This window comes from Ambystoma mexicanum, chromosome 6q (assembly GCF_040938575.1).
Source record: "Ambystoma mexicanum isolate Mex_15411 chromosome 6q, UKY_AmexF1_1, whole genome shotgun sequence".
Taxonomy (NCBI): domain Eukaryota; kingdom Metazoa; phylum Chordata; class Amphibia; order Caudata; family Ambystomatidae; genus Ambystoma; species Ambystoma mexicanum.
The window spans coordinates 928,245,384-928,263,792 of record NC_090937.1 but is presented as its reverse complement, the minus strand read 5'-3'; the positions used below and the strand labels follow the sequence as shown (position 1 = coordinate 928,263,792).

Sequence of the window (18,409 nt, the reverse complement as noted above, 5' to 3'; positions counted from 1 at the left end):
TCCTTGGAAATAATTAGTTCCCTTCTTAGAGCATTCGTTTCCTGACGAGCTGCATGCACTTCTGCCCTTAGTTCCCCAAGTAACCGGGCTAGGTGGTCAGTATCCGAGGTTTCCATAGCGCCTGGGCGAGAGTTTTGCGGTTGGCTTTGCGTTCTGTAACGCTCACCTGATTCTCGCAGAGGCGCCGGTCTTGACTGGGCGACTACCGTATCTTCAAAGGTGATGTGTAGCACCCGGTTGGCTCTTTGGGCTGGACCTCTGTGCACTGTATGCCTGACTTCAAGAGTAAGATGTCTGCAGATAGAAAATATGGGATTAATGAACTGGGGTTATTGGGGTGTCCCTATCTCTTCCCTTTTTGCTCTCCTGTAGACCCCCAAAGGTTAACGCTCTCACCTTAGGTAAGTGAATGCCGAGCTCTCCATCTGCCTCGGGGCAGGGTGCTGTAACCAGTTTCTTCACTGGATAGGTAGCGCAGGCCTCTTGACTTCAGAGGACTGCTGTCCGTCGTTTACTGCACGAACGGTAAGTTTCGAGTAATTCTATTGTCTTTAAAGTCTTTAGTAATGATGTCTCTTGTTTTGCAGGGTTCCGGCGATGGCGGATGACGGGCTGAAGTGAGTTGAAGATGGAGTCCGTGTGATGAATAGAAGCGCCTGGAAGCACGTAAGTAAGCGCTTGTTGCCTGCTTCACGATGCGCTCTAACTGTCTTTTATTTTGCAGGTATGAGTTCGGAGCGGCTGCAGGGTGCCGGAATACCCACTGGGTTAGATGTGGAAAGGAGTAATGGCACGTGAGTATTAAAGTTCCCCAATGTCTTTAAACGCACCTTGTTTTGTCTTTCAGATGCAGGATGCAGCGCCGAAGGCCTCCGGAACGTGCGAAGAGTTGGTAAGCTTTTGTCTTTCAGATGCCGGAATGCAGTGTGAAGATTGCCGGAGTGCACGAAGAGTAGGTAAGCCTTTGTCTTTCAGATGCCGGAATGCTAACCTGTTCTTTCTTGTCTTTATAGGTGTTGCTGAAGACTGGATTCAGGATGGTAAGCCTTTTTCCTTAGGCCCAGGATCCGATGCAAAAGACATGATGAGCGTTCTGCTGCAGAGGATGCAGAATAACGCAAAGCAAGATTCATCCACCGGGTGTGGTTTAAATAGCCTCCTGTAGTGCTTAGGTGTCTCCTTCCACAGCCACGCCTAGGTAAGAAAAGAGTTCCTGCTTTCCAGAAGAGTTCCAGTGTTCTGAATCTAGGGAGTGGCTCCTGCCCCACCCAACAGGAAAAGTAGTTCCAAACAGAAGTGGATCAGAGGCTCAACTGGCAGGCAAGTAAGCAGCATGGTCTGCTGCAGGTAAGTCCACCCAAGCATTATGAGCCCGGCGCTTCCAGCGCTGGGACTGGGCATATTTATGAGCCTGGTGCCACTGGCGCCAGGACTGGGTCCAAAAGGTCCCAATTGGGACTGGTTGGCACTCGGAACCTGGGTTATGGATCTGCTTCCAAGGGAGTTGGGAAAACCCTGACCTTTTGGAAGCAGAGATCATGACAGTACCTTAGTACGCCTCTCTCTAGCCCATGGTTCCCTGGGACCTTCAAATAACTACCCACAGTCCCTTGGGTACGGTTCACATTGTGACATTTGCCCAACACAGCTACCTGACCTCTCATGCCTTACACCGGATACAGTGTACCCTAGTATGACTTCCCTGCCTCAGGGTTCCCCTTCATAACCTCTGCATCCCACTGGGCTCCCCCCTCACCAGCACGACGTGACTAGCCAACACGGCTCATTCACCTTAGTTTATCGCCCCTACCCCGGGCTACCTAAAGCCCGTACCGTAGCCCATTAGGACATAGAACAGGCGGCACTCCAGCCCCATGGGAGCAGCCAACCCATTAGCACACACCCTTTCACAACTTTCACTATGCCACAGCACCCACCACGCTCACCTACCTGAGCTCCACCCTATCATGCATCACAGTCACACCACATCCGGACCCGTTATTCACCTTCCGCGTTATGCCCATAGAACTGCAAAGCCCTTCTATTCAAGATGGAGGCTGTTTGATACCTTGCCTGGAAAACGACGTTTGCATTATACATGTCGTTAGTTCACGTGATTAGGAATTGTCACGTGTGTTTAACCTTACGTTTATAAGCAGCGTGGGGACGTCGCTCGCTGCTTCTGATTGAACAAACATGGAGTCTTGTAGCTGATCTGCATCCTCGCATCCCTTCAACAACTTCCTGGTCTTTTCTTGTGCGTGTAATTTCACACGCGATCTTCGGTAGCCGTGTCCAAGAAGAAACGGGCAGCTCTCCTTGTGCTGCGTGTCCTTTTCTACACGCTACCTTTGGCCGCATTCAAGACCGAGGTATGGTTTTCCCTGCACCTGCGGTCTCTGGCAGTCCTGGCTGCGTGTACTTCGGCAGCGTGTAAATCCACATGCGGTTTCCTGAACTCTTCACGCGCGGCTGTCCTGTCTGCGTGTACTTTGTTTGCATGTAAAAACCACACGCCGTTTCCTGAACTCTTCACGCGTGTTTGTTCTGGATGTGTGTACTGTGTTCACGTTTCTTAACTGCACGCGGTTTTTGGAACTCTGTACAAATCCACACGCAAGTCTGTGCTCTGATAGAATCCAGTCACCTGTGAAGAAACAGGTGGAATTTCGTTCTACATGGGAAAGGAAGTACTGCCGACAATTGTTAATTTAGAAGGTGATTGTGCACATTACTTTGGATGCTATCCTGTGGTGCACCAACCCGGTATCTAGCTTGACCCTCGTACCGTTCGGGATAAGTTTTCCCTTACTAACCTTCCCTCCTTTTCGTTGGTTCTTTATTGGATTACCATTGGATTACTTCAGAGACTTCCTGGCGGAGACTTCGTTCTACTCATCTACAAGCTGACTTCAAATCATCTTCAGGTTAGTGTTGTCCTAACTGATGAAATATTAGTGTGCAGCATTGTTGGAATACGCATTCATTATGTCTTATTTAATCCTAGGCTGACTTCTAATTTTCCCACGCCCTTTCCAGTGATTCCTCCCTCTGCCTGTTCTATCAGTCAGAGGGCGGTATAATTTGGAAGGTCTATTTTTGACTACACTTCTTTCAAGCCGTCTGCCTCCTTAAGGATCCGGAAGACCCTTCCATTGCATCCTTTATGGTTATACCTGTATCCTTTTGCTGGGTATAATATACGTGGTGGAATTGTGACACACCCATCTTTTAAACCAACAGGATGTGCCTCAGGCAGCATTCCGGCCTCAAGGGGGCAACCAACCCATCAGCTTTCACCAATTTGCAAATTACATGCAGTTCAGCAGCCATCATTAATACCATCCTCAACCAGATTTATTGTCCCATAAATAAAGTGTACACACCATTCTGAACTCCAACATGATAGCTCCACCAATCTCATTTTCAGATCAGCTGTCCAGCTTGCAGCGGAGGCCTGCAGACTTTCTCAACTGTCAGCCAAGACACCCACTTTTTTCTGGTAAGCAATGGCAGCCCAGCCTTAACTGGGCTTCCCAACCTTGACTCCATGCATCTAAATCTTGCCCTAACACTTTACCTATTTTTCGCCTCTTCCTTCCTTTCCTTGGTACCTTGTTACTCATGCCTAATATACTATATTTGTAACAAATGACCTTTATCATGTAATAATATGGATACTTATGATGCTTATTTCGGCTTTGCAATATGTAACCACAACCACCACAACTCACCCCCCGCCACTGAAACATGTTATGAATTGTATCCAATTTTGAACAACATTGTGACATCCTTCTCTCTTTAATGTATCCATGTGGCCAACCATGGCCTTGGCAACGTGATCATGTTGTTATCATGAATGCTGCAATCAGAAAAACATCATTGCGTCACCTACCTTTTGCACATATATCACTCCAACACTTCACCTATCACAGCCTTGATAAAGACTGCGGTTGAAACGCGCGTCAGCTTTTTGTTTCACCTCACATGGCTCATGTTGTGTTTTTCAGTACATTAAATAACATGTACAGAAACAACTCAGGATTGATGTGTCTAGATTTTTCAACAACCTATCAGAATAGAGTACCAAGATAACCTCACAGAACTGGACAACCGCCAACTGCCAGCACCCACACCCAACAAGGTTTGTCACCCCACCTAGTATGAAAGAGCATATTAGCTAAGACAAAACACAAGACACAAATATAAACTATTGTCCAAAGAACTAAAAGAGAATTTTATATTTCTTTACATTGAAGAGTAATTTATTTTAAGGTTTGATTATATTAACATCTTGGTTAGTGGGTATACAATTAGAGGCCACTGTCCATTTTAATGCCCATTCATTATTTTCTTAACTTTTTTACTTTTGCATGGCATGCTGCAAAATATGTTACCATGAAAGCCCAGGGAAACTGAGACGTTGGCTAGAAGTTAAGAGATTAATAATATGCTTAAGAGAGAAGACAGGTTTTTGACTTATTTCAAACCTGGAAAAGAGAGTTCGTGGCTTAAATAGATTGCGAGGGAGAGTGACAGAGAGTGGGGATTCTGTAGTAAACGTATTCTGTCCGCTGAAAATGAAAAAGATCAAGTTTCTGTTGGAAGATCGAATGGGCCTGGATGCCCCACAGACAGAGATGACATCTACAAATCTAAGGCATTTCCATAGATCTTTGGAGACCTAAAAGATGAATTTAAATGTACATCTTTCTTTTAAAGCGAGCAAATGTAAGGGTAATAAAACAGGGCAGAGGTGGTCTTATCTAGTTAATATTTGTCACTGGCAGAGTTTTAAAGGCTGTGTCTAAAAATGTTTTGTAGGAACCTTCAAGTAAAGCTTTGCAATAGTGGAGCTAAGTGGAAGAAACAAGTAAAATGGTAGGTCGTAAGGCTGGGCTTGAGAGGAAGTGCTTCATGCACCTCAAGAATTATAGAGTGAAAAAAGCAGAAGAAAGGATGATGTTAACATGTGTGAAGAGCCAGGAATGAGACGCAGACACAGAGGACTCATGGTGTTTGCCACAAACTTTATTAAATAATAAAGGGGTTGGAAAATGCCTCATTGTCCCTCATCTAGGAGGTATCTCCCTACCTCAACCAAAACTAAGGGCTTGTCGTGCCTCAAGATGTCCAAAGCAAAAATGTCCCGCATCTGAAATCGTATCCTAGGCCTCACACTCGATAAGTAATTAGGTGCCAACTGTAATGTCTCTAACTTGCAAAGTGCACAAATGTTTAAATTCAACAAAAAAGGCGTATATCCAACAAAGGTTCTGAATGAAGTATTGTTCACAGTTCCAGGGAATTACCCCCTTTGCCAGGTTTCGCTCCACCAAAACAAAAGTTCAAAAGAATAACCAAGTTCTTTGTAGCTCAAGAGGATAACTCTCCTCCTCTTAATGTTACAACTTATTGCAGGGGAAATGTCTCCCTTCCTCAAGTCCTTCTCACAATCAATGTAATTCACAAATCCTAGGGGCATGAATCTTCCTTGGGATTCTCTGACTCACACAACAACACCTGCTATACTCCTCTGCCATGTTCTTTCTTACAGTTCCTTGATAGAATTTGGGTGCAGGTCCCAGACTCGCAAAACATTTGGTATACTCTCTCCTGCCAGGTTCCTTCTCTTTACACATTCACTGTAGTTCCAAATCCTTAGGGGTAGTTATTCCTTGGGATTCTTTAACTCGCAAAACACCTGGCATATTCTCCTGTCAGGTTCCTTTTCACATTCACTGTAATTCACTTCACCGACTTGGCTTTGCCTGGTATACCCTCCTCCAGGACTTTCATTCTGTAGTTCACTTTCTACACACTTGTTTTCGCCTGGTGTACTCCCCTGCCAGGACTTTTAATATTCATTGTATTTCAGACTTTTCCGACACACTGTTTTTTTTCCCACATATATTTTATAATGTGGATGCGGGTCTCAGACCCGTTTCTATGGACTTCTTATCATCAAATGTACCAGTAGACCTATATCTGGTTTAGGCTTCCCCCAGCTCTCACACCACTGGGTTTCCTTCGGTATGTGGGACACCCTCCAGAGCGCCCCGGCGTCCACCTCCCTCTCAACGGGCACACCAGTTCTCAGCAGCAGCTTCGGGGTCCCTTGCGTCTCCCGTGTCGGTCTGCTGTTTGTCGTTAGATCTGCAGAGCGCTTTGTTCGCTCGTCAGCTTCCACCATGCCTCTGGCTCCCCTTGGCAGCCTGTCCTCTTCTCTGCGTCTTGGTGGCAGTGCTTCGACGCATGAGATTTGTTGGACAACGTTCCCAGGCCTTCCACGACTCAGCAAGACGTTCTGCTTCCTTTGGCTGCTCCGACCCGTGTCATTAGCAGAGAATCTTATGCGCTGCCAGTCGCCGCACTCCCAGTCTCTCTCCCTGGCTGTCAACACCCCAGCTGGGACAAGAGACGAACTCTATGGTTCTTTCCCCTGCATGGTTTTAAACCATGTCGGGACAATTGCATTTTCCAACTACTGGACTGCAGGAATTGGTTGTATTAGGAGTAATCATCATTGCTCCTACCCTCTTCCTTGTCTCAGTTTTTGTTCCTTTATTTGCTTTTTGATATTGACTAATACTGTCAGTAAAATTGTCAAGTTGGTGAAGGGGATGATGGCACATGCCATTAGGGCATGAGAGATGGAGGCAATATCTCTAAAAGGGAAAGAAGTATATTGTGTCTCACGTGATGTCATGTCACCCTCCTAGGGTCGCTTCCCCCCATGAGGTCCTCCCTCATATAGCTTCCCCCAGGGTCAGGAACAGGTAGGGACTGCCGTCCCCTGGCCACATGTGAAGAGGCTATCTCAGAGAAAGGAGTGATGACATCATCAGATTCATCACACACGGCACTCAAATGAGAGGACACAGTGGACCACAGTATTTGTTTTTTTGGGTCAGAAGTCCTAGTCCAGGATCCCTGGAATGGATAACCTACAGTGCATGCGGAGTAAGAATTTGGAGGTACCTAATGTTGACACGCAGTCAATTATGTTTAGGGAGACCATATTGTCATTCATCCATTATTGGATCTTGCTGAGGGTTGAACAGATCAGGCCTATATTTTATGCACATTTGCCAGGGTTCCTGTTGTGGCCAGCATAAAATGAAAACAGACACCGGCAGATCTGAGAACATTGCTGATAAATTGCACATAAAATTGAAATGTATAGGAGGGAAAACAGTCCTGAGGAACTTCACAGGCGTTAAGAGCACGTGGGGCATAGTAAACTAATGAGGCACCGTGTGACATGTTAAATATATTGTTGAAAGCAATACGTTTGGAAATAAGGTAACAATCATAAAACAGCTAACACTTGCCCCAATTTTCTAATACTTGCCAACCTCTTTCAATTTCCTCAAAACAGCAGCTTACAGTCAGGGAAATATGTTTACAAATTGATTAACCAAGAAATGACAGGTTCCTCCTGTGCCATGTTGACCAAATGAAAGACAGAAAATCTAGCATCTCTAGCGGATGCAGAGAGTTCTGCGGTAGAACTTATAAATAACCCAGTAAAAACCATAAAAAAGATAAGAGAACTAGATTGGATATCAACACTTGAAACTGCCAATAAAAATAAACTTACCATGCATCTCCCTCATACTTTCAGAAAATTGGACGTCCTACAGAACTACATTAAACTATTTCCAAATAGACGGGCTCAAAACATCTTTATGAGAGTTAGGCTAAACCTGTTCGAAACCAAAGAAATCTTGGCAATCAAAGGCCTAGCAGCGACTAACTCATGCCGCTTTTGTAATCACCCTTCAATCAAAGAAACTATTTGCCACCTACTCTTGACATGCCCAGCAACGCAAAGTATCCATCTCAAATACCTGCATGGCACCTTATCGCGCTTTTGTCTTAGGGACGAAGACCTATGCTAGAAAAAACTGATAGGAGGAGACAGAACATGATGGCTACTGGCGACGGTCAACATCATGCAATATATAGCCAAGGAGCTGTTTCCCCAAATCCCAGCGATACTGTAGTTATTCAGAAGAACCTTCTCTCTTTTTGGAATGAACAAACTGCTACAAAATTACAGTAGAGGCTGGAAAATCACTGACAAGCACTCAGATTTTAAACAAATAGCCTTATGATTTTCTACTTGAGCAAACAAATGAATGAAATGTCTAATTTCTTTCTTCTGATTCTTTTTTTGTAAAAATCTATTTTTAGATTATATACAAATAAAAAAAAAATAATTTGGTAAAATGAGAACAATACTGAGGGCAGATAAATGGAAGGTTGGATGGTTATCAATGCGTGCCCAAATATTGCACCATGTTTGCTAATAAATTAAACATGTATAGTGAACACTATAACTTGTTTTTTGGCATTGACATAAAAAAGGTTTTAAAAACAGTCAGGCAAAAAGGCTGAATCAACAAACACATAAAATGTTTCCCTATTTGCTGGTCAGCTGTACATCACAGAATTTAACCTAGGATTATGACTGGAGCATTATTTAAGTTACTATTTAGATCCTTAATATTAGGTTGTTTCTTCATTGTACAGACAAACAAAATAAAATATATACAACAGATTTCCAGAGAACACTGTCTTTCTAAAGAACATTACTTACTTGTTATTCTGGCTCCAGTCACAACCAAAGACTGCAGCAGGGTGTTTGTACTTGTGAAGAACTTTGCCATCAATTGTTCGTATAATGCTGGAATAAACAGACAACTAATTAAATGCTTGTTGTGAAAGGTCAGTAATGCGAGGCGTACAACTGCTTGTAGTTTTCTCAGTGTTAGACATTTTATTAATAATCAAAAGTGCAGAGAAAGGCTAACTAAGACTACTCTACCAGGGAGTTCCCTACCTAGTGTAGGTTCTAAGATAAATTCTCCTAGCATATACAAAACTGGCCCTCACACTAAACAACAAAACATTCAAAGTAAATCATAAAGAGCATAAACAAGTGTTTACCAAACAACCAGTGACTTGGATGATCTTCACCTGTCCTGGGTAGATCCCTTTATCAGAATTGTCAAAGGTCAATCTCTCCAAGTGTTCATGAAGGAACAAAAAGTCTTGAATCAGTTCTTGAACTGAAGTCTTGAAAGTTCACCCAAAGAAAAACTCACTGGTAACAGTTCTTTGTTGTTCTGTTGAAAGGTTCCCCTTCAAATTCCAGCAAAGCAAACAGCACCAATGGTAATACTGGATACGTAGTTCAAGGAAAAAAGGACTACTTCTATTTCAACAACTGTCCATATGTTTAGAACCTCTGCAGCATCTTTAATACACTTTGTCAGGATGCTTCTTCTTAGGGTGTTGCTTTCCTCTTGACAACACCCTTCTACTACTGTAACTATGGAAGCAGGCTCCTTTGCTCCACAGTATGCCATTGGTTCAACCACTTCCAATACAACATTGCCTGACAGTATTATAGACAACCACAGTTCTTATATATCTGCTTTAACTTGGTACCTTAGGCATTTTAAAGATAAGACTCTTTGACCTCCACAGGTAGGCAAGGCACTTTTCTTTCCTAGGTTATAAGAAAAGGACAGCCTCTTTGCCTCTTCTATCTGTCTTACTACCACCAGTAAAATCTGCCTCTGCTTCCAGACTGCTTCTTTCTCAGCTTCAACAGTCTCAGCATTACAGATTGTTTACCTAATCTTCTTACAAGCCCCCAGCTACCTTCCCCAGCTTTATGAACATCATCTTGGTTCCAGCAGTTACCCCGAAGCTGTTTTGCCACTCTTCCAGCTTTTAATAACCTTGTCACACTTGTATCAGAGGACACTGGAACTTTAACAACAACATCGAAATGCAGGTGGTTAGTGTTGTATAGTGACAATAATTAGAATGTGGAATGGCAGTGTAGAATGTCATCCATACCATGTCATGTAGAGTGTTCAATTAGCAGTGGAATGTTTTCCTTAGAATATGCATCGGTTGGTCCTCAGTGTGCTGGAGTTAGGATGTGCTGGGGTCTTAATGATTTTTACTTAAAAAGAATAAACCTTTATTCTACTGCAACTCAACCGTGTGAGTAGCTTCTTCACAGTGGCGACGAGGATTGACACCCACCATCCGTCAGAAGGAACTTCAGAGGAGTGTGCTATGTTTTCTGGTTTGTGATTGCTGACTCCTCCTCGCATCCCAAACAAGGATTGAAGGGAAGCGGTGTTGCGCGACAGATACAAAGTACTTATTCGGAACTAGTGGATTTATCCAGCTGTTCAACAGTGAAAAGCGGCAACCAACCAGTAAAGAAATATTGGAGGTAACAGGCTTACTAGAAGCGACGGCCATGTTATCTATGCTGTGGGTAATGTGACCAAGTTTGTACGACAGCGAACATATTTTAAATGGAAGAAAACAAGTGAAAAGAAGTGCGGCAACTGCCAGCTAATCGCGTCTTTTCATTAAGGCTGGATGTTACCTGGCAACGAGAGCGACTCCCTTCAGCTGTGATTGCGTCTCCGATCGAACGCAGCTCTGCCGAGGAAGAGTGAGAAAGCTGCGGCGTAGTACGTGCATCGGTATACCGTTTCGGAGAGGAGCAGAGAGAGGTGGAGGGATAGAGAAACAGGAGCAGTGGTGTCACGGACTGCAGGGACTGAAGACAGCAACGCACAGAGGAAGCTGGGAAACTATCAACATACGGTTACGCTACGTAGAGGACACGTGGCTAAACGAAGTGTGTGAGCCATGCAATCAGCATGAAGCGTCTCTAAGTTACAAGGAAACTGAATTAGGCAACAATGGGAGCGAGGAAACATATGTAAATGATACGTGGAGTATATTCCACTGAGGAACACACCTCGAGAAAGCAGAGGTATATTATTGTGCAGGAATTCAGAGGAAGTGAAACATGAATCACGTATGATATACCTATGCAGTGAGGGATACAGATATTCTGCACACTAAGTTACGTGTTTTGGACAATTTTCAATAAACAATACGTGTGCCCAGGGCCCACGGGAGGGGCACACATGTTACAACTTTTGTGTCAGCACAGTATTGGAATAAGAAATACATTTGAGAGAGAGCTGTGGTAAGTGGAACATACAAGGGTCAGATATATACAGATGGCGGAGGCAGGTGTACCGGGACCGCCAGTGTTTCTGGTAAGTCCAGGACATGCAAAAATCAAATGGGCTGCTTGGAAGAAGGGCTTTCTGCATTACACTAAGGCCGCTTGTGGGAATTCGATTTCTGCTGAAAGATGGGTGTTGTTATTAATTAACTTTTTAGGATTTGAGGGACAGTGGATATATGAGACTCTACCAGAAATTCCAGAAATGGATTTGCAGAGTGGTGCAAATTAATTTGAAGTGGCACTTTTATAACTAGATCGCCATTTCGAAGTAAAGACTAGTACAGTGTTGGAGAGATACAATTTTGGGACAAGACACCATCGGGAAGGAGAATCAGTTGAAGAATATGTGACGGCATTGCGCCAATCGGCTGTAAACTGTAAATTCGGGGACAGATTGGACGAACACATAAGAGATTGTCATGAACCATCGGACGCGTCCTTTCTGGACTTCCTGGTCCCTGACCCATAGGGGCTTGCACTCAACAGTACTCCCAACATGGCCGCCGAACGCGGCATACTGTTTACCAGTTTCCGTGCCGTACGCATTACGTTCTATAAAGCGGACACGCCCCCGCGCATCTCAACACTACCGCTTGCTGTGGCTAGACGTGTGCTGCCGTAGTTCACTTGTGTTTCCCCTTTGATTCCTGGTTCCCCGATTCCCCTAATTTCCTTCTCCTTCATTTCCCCTCCTTTTGATCCTCCTTGCATCCTGGATCTCCGTGCACTCGTCCTCCGTGTGCACTCTTTACTGTTTTCCTGGATTTCCTCGGACTTCCCGGACATCTGAACGTTCCCAGGACTTGGAACGCTGAACGCAAGCTGGAATCCGAGGACCTGCACTCAGGGTTATACAAGACCCGAACCCTATGAAAGAAAACTCCATCGAAGAACTCCCACAAACAACAAAGACAGGTGAGAAGGGGGGAAACCTGTGACAGATTGAGACGCCAACAAACTGATACGGATACGGACATGGAGGCTGCAGTTCAAGACCTCATGCGCAGCATGCAAGAGTTAACTACAGAAGTTCTGAATCTCAAAGCTGAGAATGCCGCATTAAAACATCTAGTCCTGTCAAGTGATTCTGTGACCAAGGAAAGTGTATTGCTGGGCGGAGTAGTGGATAAATATGATGGCTCCTCAAAGAACCTTCGTGGCTTCCTTGATTCGTGTTTAGTGCACTTAACCTTTAAGCCCTACTACTTTTCCACTCCCAGGGCAAAGGTGGGCTTTATGATTTCGCATCTCTCTGGGAATGCATTAACCTGGGCTACGCCCTTAGTTAATTCTGGAGATGCCCTCCTGGATGATTATGATGGGTTTGTATGGGCTCTAAAGACCATGTTTGACCGCCCAGAACAGGTTTACAGTGCCCAAGAACGTCTATTGGATTTCCAACAAGGTCCCAGGATATGCTTACCTATGTAACACGCTTTAAGCAACTGGCCAAGGAAGCAGATTGGTCCCCGGAGGCCTGTTTCACCCTATTCCGGAGAGGACTAAACGAAGAATTAATGGACGAGCTAGCCAGGGTAGCTCGCCCAGGTTCCTTCCAGGCCCTTATGGACCTCTCCTTACAAATAGACTTTCGAATCCAGGAAAGGAAGGCGGAAAAGAAGAAAACAAAGATGCCTTACCAAAAGACCTCTATAGAATCTCCCTCTAAACCCAAGCCCACTCCTGCCCCGACTACAGACCCTGAACCCATGCAACTGGGGGCCTTCTGCAGACCCATATCCCTGCAAGAAAGATTGCGACGGATTCACACCGGGTTGTATATGTACTGTGCCTCAGATAAACATCTTGTGAGAGAATGTCCTTTGGCCCCTCCACGGCATTCGGGAAACGCCAGCTCCAGATCCTAGACGGAGCACAGCTTCGGGAGAGAGATGTTTGCTCCACATCTATTCCATCCTTGAACTCACCTGGACAAAACAACCTTGTGATCTTGCAGGCCTTTCTATCACCGTCCAAGAAAGAAACTTACCCCATTCTGGCATTAGTGGATTGTGGAGCCATGGGATTTTCATAGATCAGGATTGGGTCACTACCCACCACATTCCATATGAAACTCGAGACATCATGCAACCAGTAGAGGCCATCGATGGACGACCTCTCTCTTCAGGACCAATCACCCTGCAAACCAAAGAGATCCAGCTCTTGATAAACCATCATCAAGAGATGATCAAGTTTGACATCATAAAGTCTGCCCATTATCCAATGGTATTGGGTATGCCCTGGTTACAGAAGCACAACCCATACATCAATTGGGCAGCAGGATCCTTGTTTCTTGGCTCCGAACATTGCATGTCTCACTGCCTATCCTTGGATTCCTCGTCAAGATCCTCTGAAGCTACGCTGACAGACCAGCAAGGCCCACTCACGGTCTCAAATATTATCCAGGTCCCCAGAGCCTATCAGGACCATACTGATGTGTTTTCAACTGCCATAGTTCAAGCCCTACCCCCTCAAAGACCTGAAGACTGCGCTATCGATATTGAACCCTCGGCAGTGATTCCCTTTGGAAGGATGCTCATCCTATCAGAACCTGAAAAAAGGGCCCTCAGAGAATACTTGGATACCAACCTAGAAAATGGCACCATACGACCATCCAAATACCCAGCGGGAGCTTCATTGTTTTTCGTTCCCAAGAAAGATACTTAGGAGCTTAGACCTTGTCTTGATTATCGTGGTCTTAATCAATGCACCCTCAAGGACCGCTACCCATTGCCCTTAATCTCGGATATCCTTGAAGCGGTGAGAGGAGCCGTAATCTTCACGAAATTGGATCTCAGAGGTGCCTACCATCTGATCTGTATAAAGGAAGGTGACGAATGGAAAACAGCCTTTAGAACACCCTTTGGTCACTTTGAATACCTGGTCATGCCTTTCGGACTCGCCAATGCCACAGCGGTCTTCCAACGTTTTATGGACCGGGTGTTCTCCGATATGCTGTTCCTCTTCGTCATAGTTTACCTGGATGATTTACTGATATACTCCAAGGACCATCTCAAGCATGAAGAACATGTCAAGGCAGTCTTACAATGGCTACGTGAACATAAACTCCTGGCTAAACCCGGGAAATGCCTTTTTCATGTCTCTACTGTTCACTATCTCGGATTTGTTTTTAGTCCAGAAGGAATTGGAATGGAGCACTGAAAAGTAAATCCCATACTATCCTGGCCTGTTCCAACTACTGTGAAACAGATTCAATCCTTCCTGGGGCTTGCCAACTTGTTCCGGAAATGTATACCTTCCTTTTAGATAGTTCAACCGATCATTACATTGTTGAAGAAGGATACTCCCTTCCTCTGGACCGCAGCCCAAGACGAAGAGTTTCAACATTTGTAGTCGGAATTTACACAAGCCCCCATCTTGGCTCAACCTGACATTGATCGACCTTTCCTAGTGGAGACTGATGCCTCTAACTACGCCATTGGAGCAGTCTTAAAGCAGGAATTCGAGGACAAGTTGGAACACCCCATCGCTTATCTCTCCGAACCCTAACTCCTAGCGAGACCTGTTCTGAAAAAGGAATTGTTGGCCATCCGTCAAGCCTTCACAGAGTGGCGTCATCTACTCCTGGGAGCTAAACATCCTGTTCAGGTCCGTACGGATCATCAGAATTTCCAAGCCCACAATCCATGGAATGTAGGAATAGTTGTCAAGCCCGTTGGCCTTCTTCTTTGCCCAGTACCAGTTCCAGATCCATCATGTACCTGGAACACACAACATTATTGCTGACGCCTTACCCCGACGTGCCGACTACGAAACTCTGGAAGATCGATCCTTCCCAAAGATGTTTCCCCATACAATTTTCGTAGCTCAAGCAATCACTCTCCTGGAAAACATTCGGATTCAAACCCAGTCCTCAGAGATCTGGAAGGAATTTACTGGGAAGAATCGATGGAATCTGAAAACCAAGGACGGGTATTTGTTCAAGGACAATGGCCTGGTCATTCCCACACAGAGACTGCGACAAAGGATTACAAGCCTCTGTCATGATACCCTTCATTCAGGACATCGTGGAATTACCAACACTCTCCGTTTAATACAAAGACAATTTTGGTGGCCAAAAATGAAAGTTGACGTCCAGCAGTACATCCTAGCCTGTAAAGTCTGCAATCAAAACAAGCATGATAACAAGAGGCCGGCGGGTCTTCTACTCCAACCAACGCTACCAACAAGGCCCTGGGAATTTATTGCTACAGACTTTATTGTTGAACTATCACCTTCCAGGGGATCCACAACTATCATGGTTACCATTGATTTATTCACTCACATGGCTCATTTTACACCCTTGTATAAATTATCATCTTCCTCAGAACTCGCTGGAATCTTCCTGGAACACATATTCCGACTTCATGGACTCCCTTCCAAGATCATATCAGACAGAGGTCCTCAATACGTATCTCAATTCTGGAAACACTTATGCCGTATACTAGGAATCCAACTTGTCTTCTCCTCAGGTTGTCATCCACAGACCAACGGAGCTACAGAAAGTGTGAACCAAACCCTGAAGCAGTATCTTCGTTGTTTCACTGTTAGGGAGAATTCTCTGTTAAGGCTAATTTCCCAAACCTAGTGAGTCCCCCAGCAGCTTTGCTGGATTTTTTGGGGTTTATTTTTTCTCCTGCTAAGAGTGAGACTCTTTTTCTCCCACTCTTAGACATGATTTTAGATATCCTTTGACTTTGTAGTGTGTTTTAAGGGCTATGGGGTCTTTTACTCCATAGGGTTTCATGTGGTTTTTGGTAAGTGTGTTACACAGCACCCTCAGTGCAGTAACACACGGGTGTCATAGTGACCCCCAAACATAGACTCCATACCCTGGGACTGACTACTGTCTCCCAGGGCATGTAAAGTCACCATTGACTTTACTAGTCTTAAATTGGGAACAGAACCAGTACAAACCATCATATTGTGGAAGTACTGGTAGGGGTAATTAGATTGCCCCTGGGTCTGTTCTTCGAGGGGGCACTGTGCAGTCCCCCCTCGTCGAGTTTCTGGCTGGTGGCAGTGGTTACCACGCGAAATATTCCTTAAGATTATTTACTATGGGATTTTCCCATTAATTTTAAACGCACCACTTTTTGGTGCAATGTTAAAGATACCGCCGGGTTATTTATTTAATATTTATTCCCCGGTTGGGTCTTTTCGCCAGGACTCGGTTTTAAAATGGCGTTTGTGTTCGCCTCTGTAACTCCAACCCAAGTCGAGCCCTTTGTTCCACTTTTTGGCGGGCTTCTACACAGAAGCCTCCAAAAGTGGTGCCACTCTGTCTGGGTATACAGGATGTGTGGGAGGGGGGTTTAGGCACCCTGGACTGAGTTGCCTCGGCAACTCAAGTCGCACTCTTGTGTGATTGGCCCAGTGGTGAGCTGCCCGGCTCACCACTTAGCATGTTTGAGTGACAGCTAGGACTGATGAATGGGGGTTTTCTGCATAAAAGCAGGGCTTTGGGGACTGGGACTTCAGACGTCGCCACAGGACCAAAGAATCCAAAAAGGGAGAATCTGAGCCGACCTGCAACGACGACAGCACCGGTGGAGCCCTGCTGGACCGACTCACCACTTCTTCCAACGACAGAGGAGATCTTCATCCCGAAGAGTCTTCTTCCTTTGGTGGGGATAACCAGTTTGCCCGCCTTTTCGCCTTCCCGGATCATCTCGTGGCCGTCTTGCCTGTGCCAAGCACCTCGGCAACCGGGATACCACGTTTTACCACTACCGCGAATAAAAGGGTAGTACCTTTTAACTGGAGAACTCCGCGGCTGGTTTCTTCCCTGGCAGTGCAACGACCTTCAGCTTTCCTCCACGTCGAGATCTTCTCTTCCTCTGGACGACGCCGCGACTTGCACCCACTGCCAGGAACAACTGCCCCCGCTGGAGGATTCTTTCCACTTTCAAGGTACTGTGTCCGCCTGGCCTCCCTCGCAACTGTCTGTGTGGGGTGTCTCGGAAATCCTCATCTTACCACTTGGGTTGGCCCTAGGCTGGCTAACTGAACTTTTCTGAACTGAACTAATTCCTTTTTAAACTCTCTGCAAGACTTTTTCAAGCCTTTCAAACTGTGTGATCTTGGGCGCATTGGTGTTCTATTCTCTCTAAGAGAGAGCCGGGCCTCTGAACTTTTTGCTCACAAGTAGAGTTTGACTTTCCTGCCTTGCTGAGTGCTTCTAAAGTATTGTGTTGTGTGCTTTTCTAATTTCTGCCTTTTCCCTCCCTTTTTTGATAACTTATTGGAGTGCCATCTTTAGTTAAGCGCTCACCTCTGTCTGAAAATAAGTGGTGTTAACTAAGACTTGTCTAATAAGGAACAAGGGATGTATATATATTAATAGTGACTGTGGTTTGAACTTGCTTATAATAATAGTGCTGGAGTGTTTCTAAGTGTGTCTTTAAATAAATAATTATATACTTGATACCAAAGCTCTGGTCAGTGTTTCCTTGTGCTACTGTATTTTGGTACCTATCTTGTATACTCTATATACTGTCTAACTCTTCTTGACAGAGGTCTGGCTGCTCAGCCACAGCTACCAGGTAAATCTGGGTGGTACAGACTGCTACCAATTGGGTTTACTGCCAACACCTGTAGTCTTAAGCCTTTTGCAGTGGTCCCTAAGGGAACTGCACAGGTTTCTGTCTAACATTCACTACCAAAGTTCAGGACGATTGGTCTCTTTTAATACCTGTGGCTAAATTCGCCTACAACAATTCGGATCACTCGGCTGTCAAGACCAGCCCCTTCTTCTGCAGCCAAGGATTTCACCCTTCGGTTCTACCATCCCTTCTCCCACATCCTACACCGGTTCCTACAGTCGACTCCTGGATTGAAACCCTCATCAATGTACACAAGGAAGCCAAAGAACACCTCGAAAGGGCCCGAGTTAACACCAAGCACTATGCAGACTCCAAAAGAAGACCAGGACCTTCCTATGCAGTGGGTGATAAGGTCTGGCTATCCTTGAAACTACTGCCTCGACACTTACGACCTAATAAGTTGGCTCCTCGGTACTATGGCCCTTTTTCCATAAAGGAAATCATTAACCCAGTGGCCTTCCGACTCAAATTACCAGACTCCTGGTAGAGGATACACCCAGTATTTCACACATCTCTAATGAAACCATACGTCCAGACCTCCCGGTCTGCACCAAGATCTACTCCTGTGGTTGTCGACGACCATTTAGAATACGAAGTATCCCGAATATGTGACTCCAGTTACAGACGTGGTCAGCTACAGTATCTGGTGGAGTGGAAAGGCTATCCACCCAGTGAATGCACCTGGGAACCGGTCTCAAACCTGAACGCCCCCAGGCTACTT

At 45.2% G+C, this 18,409-nt stretch overlaps 1 protein-coding gene across 3 annotated transcripts in view; it reads right to left on the bottom strand.

Moving 5' to 3' along the window:
* Positions 1–18,409, bottom strand: part of WDR17 (WD repeat domain 17) — a 2,439,098-nt gene that overhangs the window by 1,495,317 nt on the left and 925,372 nt on the right. For all 3 annotated transcript variants that reach the window (XM_069631441.1, XM_069631439.1, XM_069631440.1), the window contains one exon: positions 8,606–8,692. In XM_069631441.1, the coding sequence (XP_069487542.1) occupies positions 8,606–8,692 (87 nt within the window). The remainder of the gene's footprint in view (positions 1–8,605; positions 8,693–18,409) is intronic.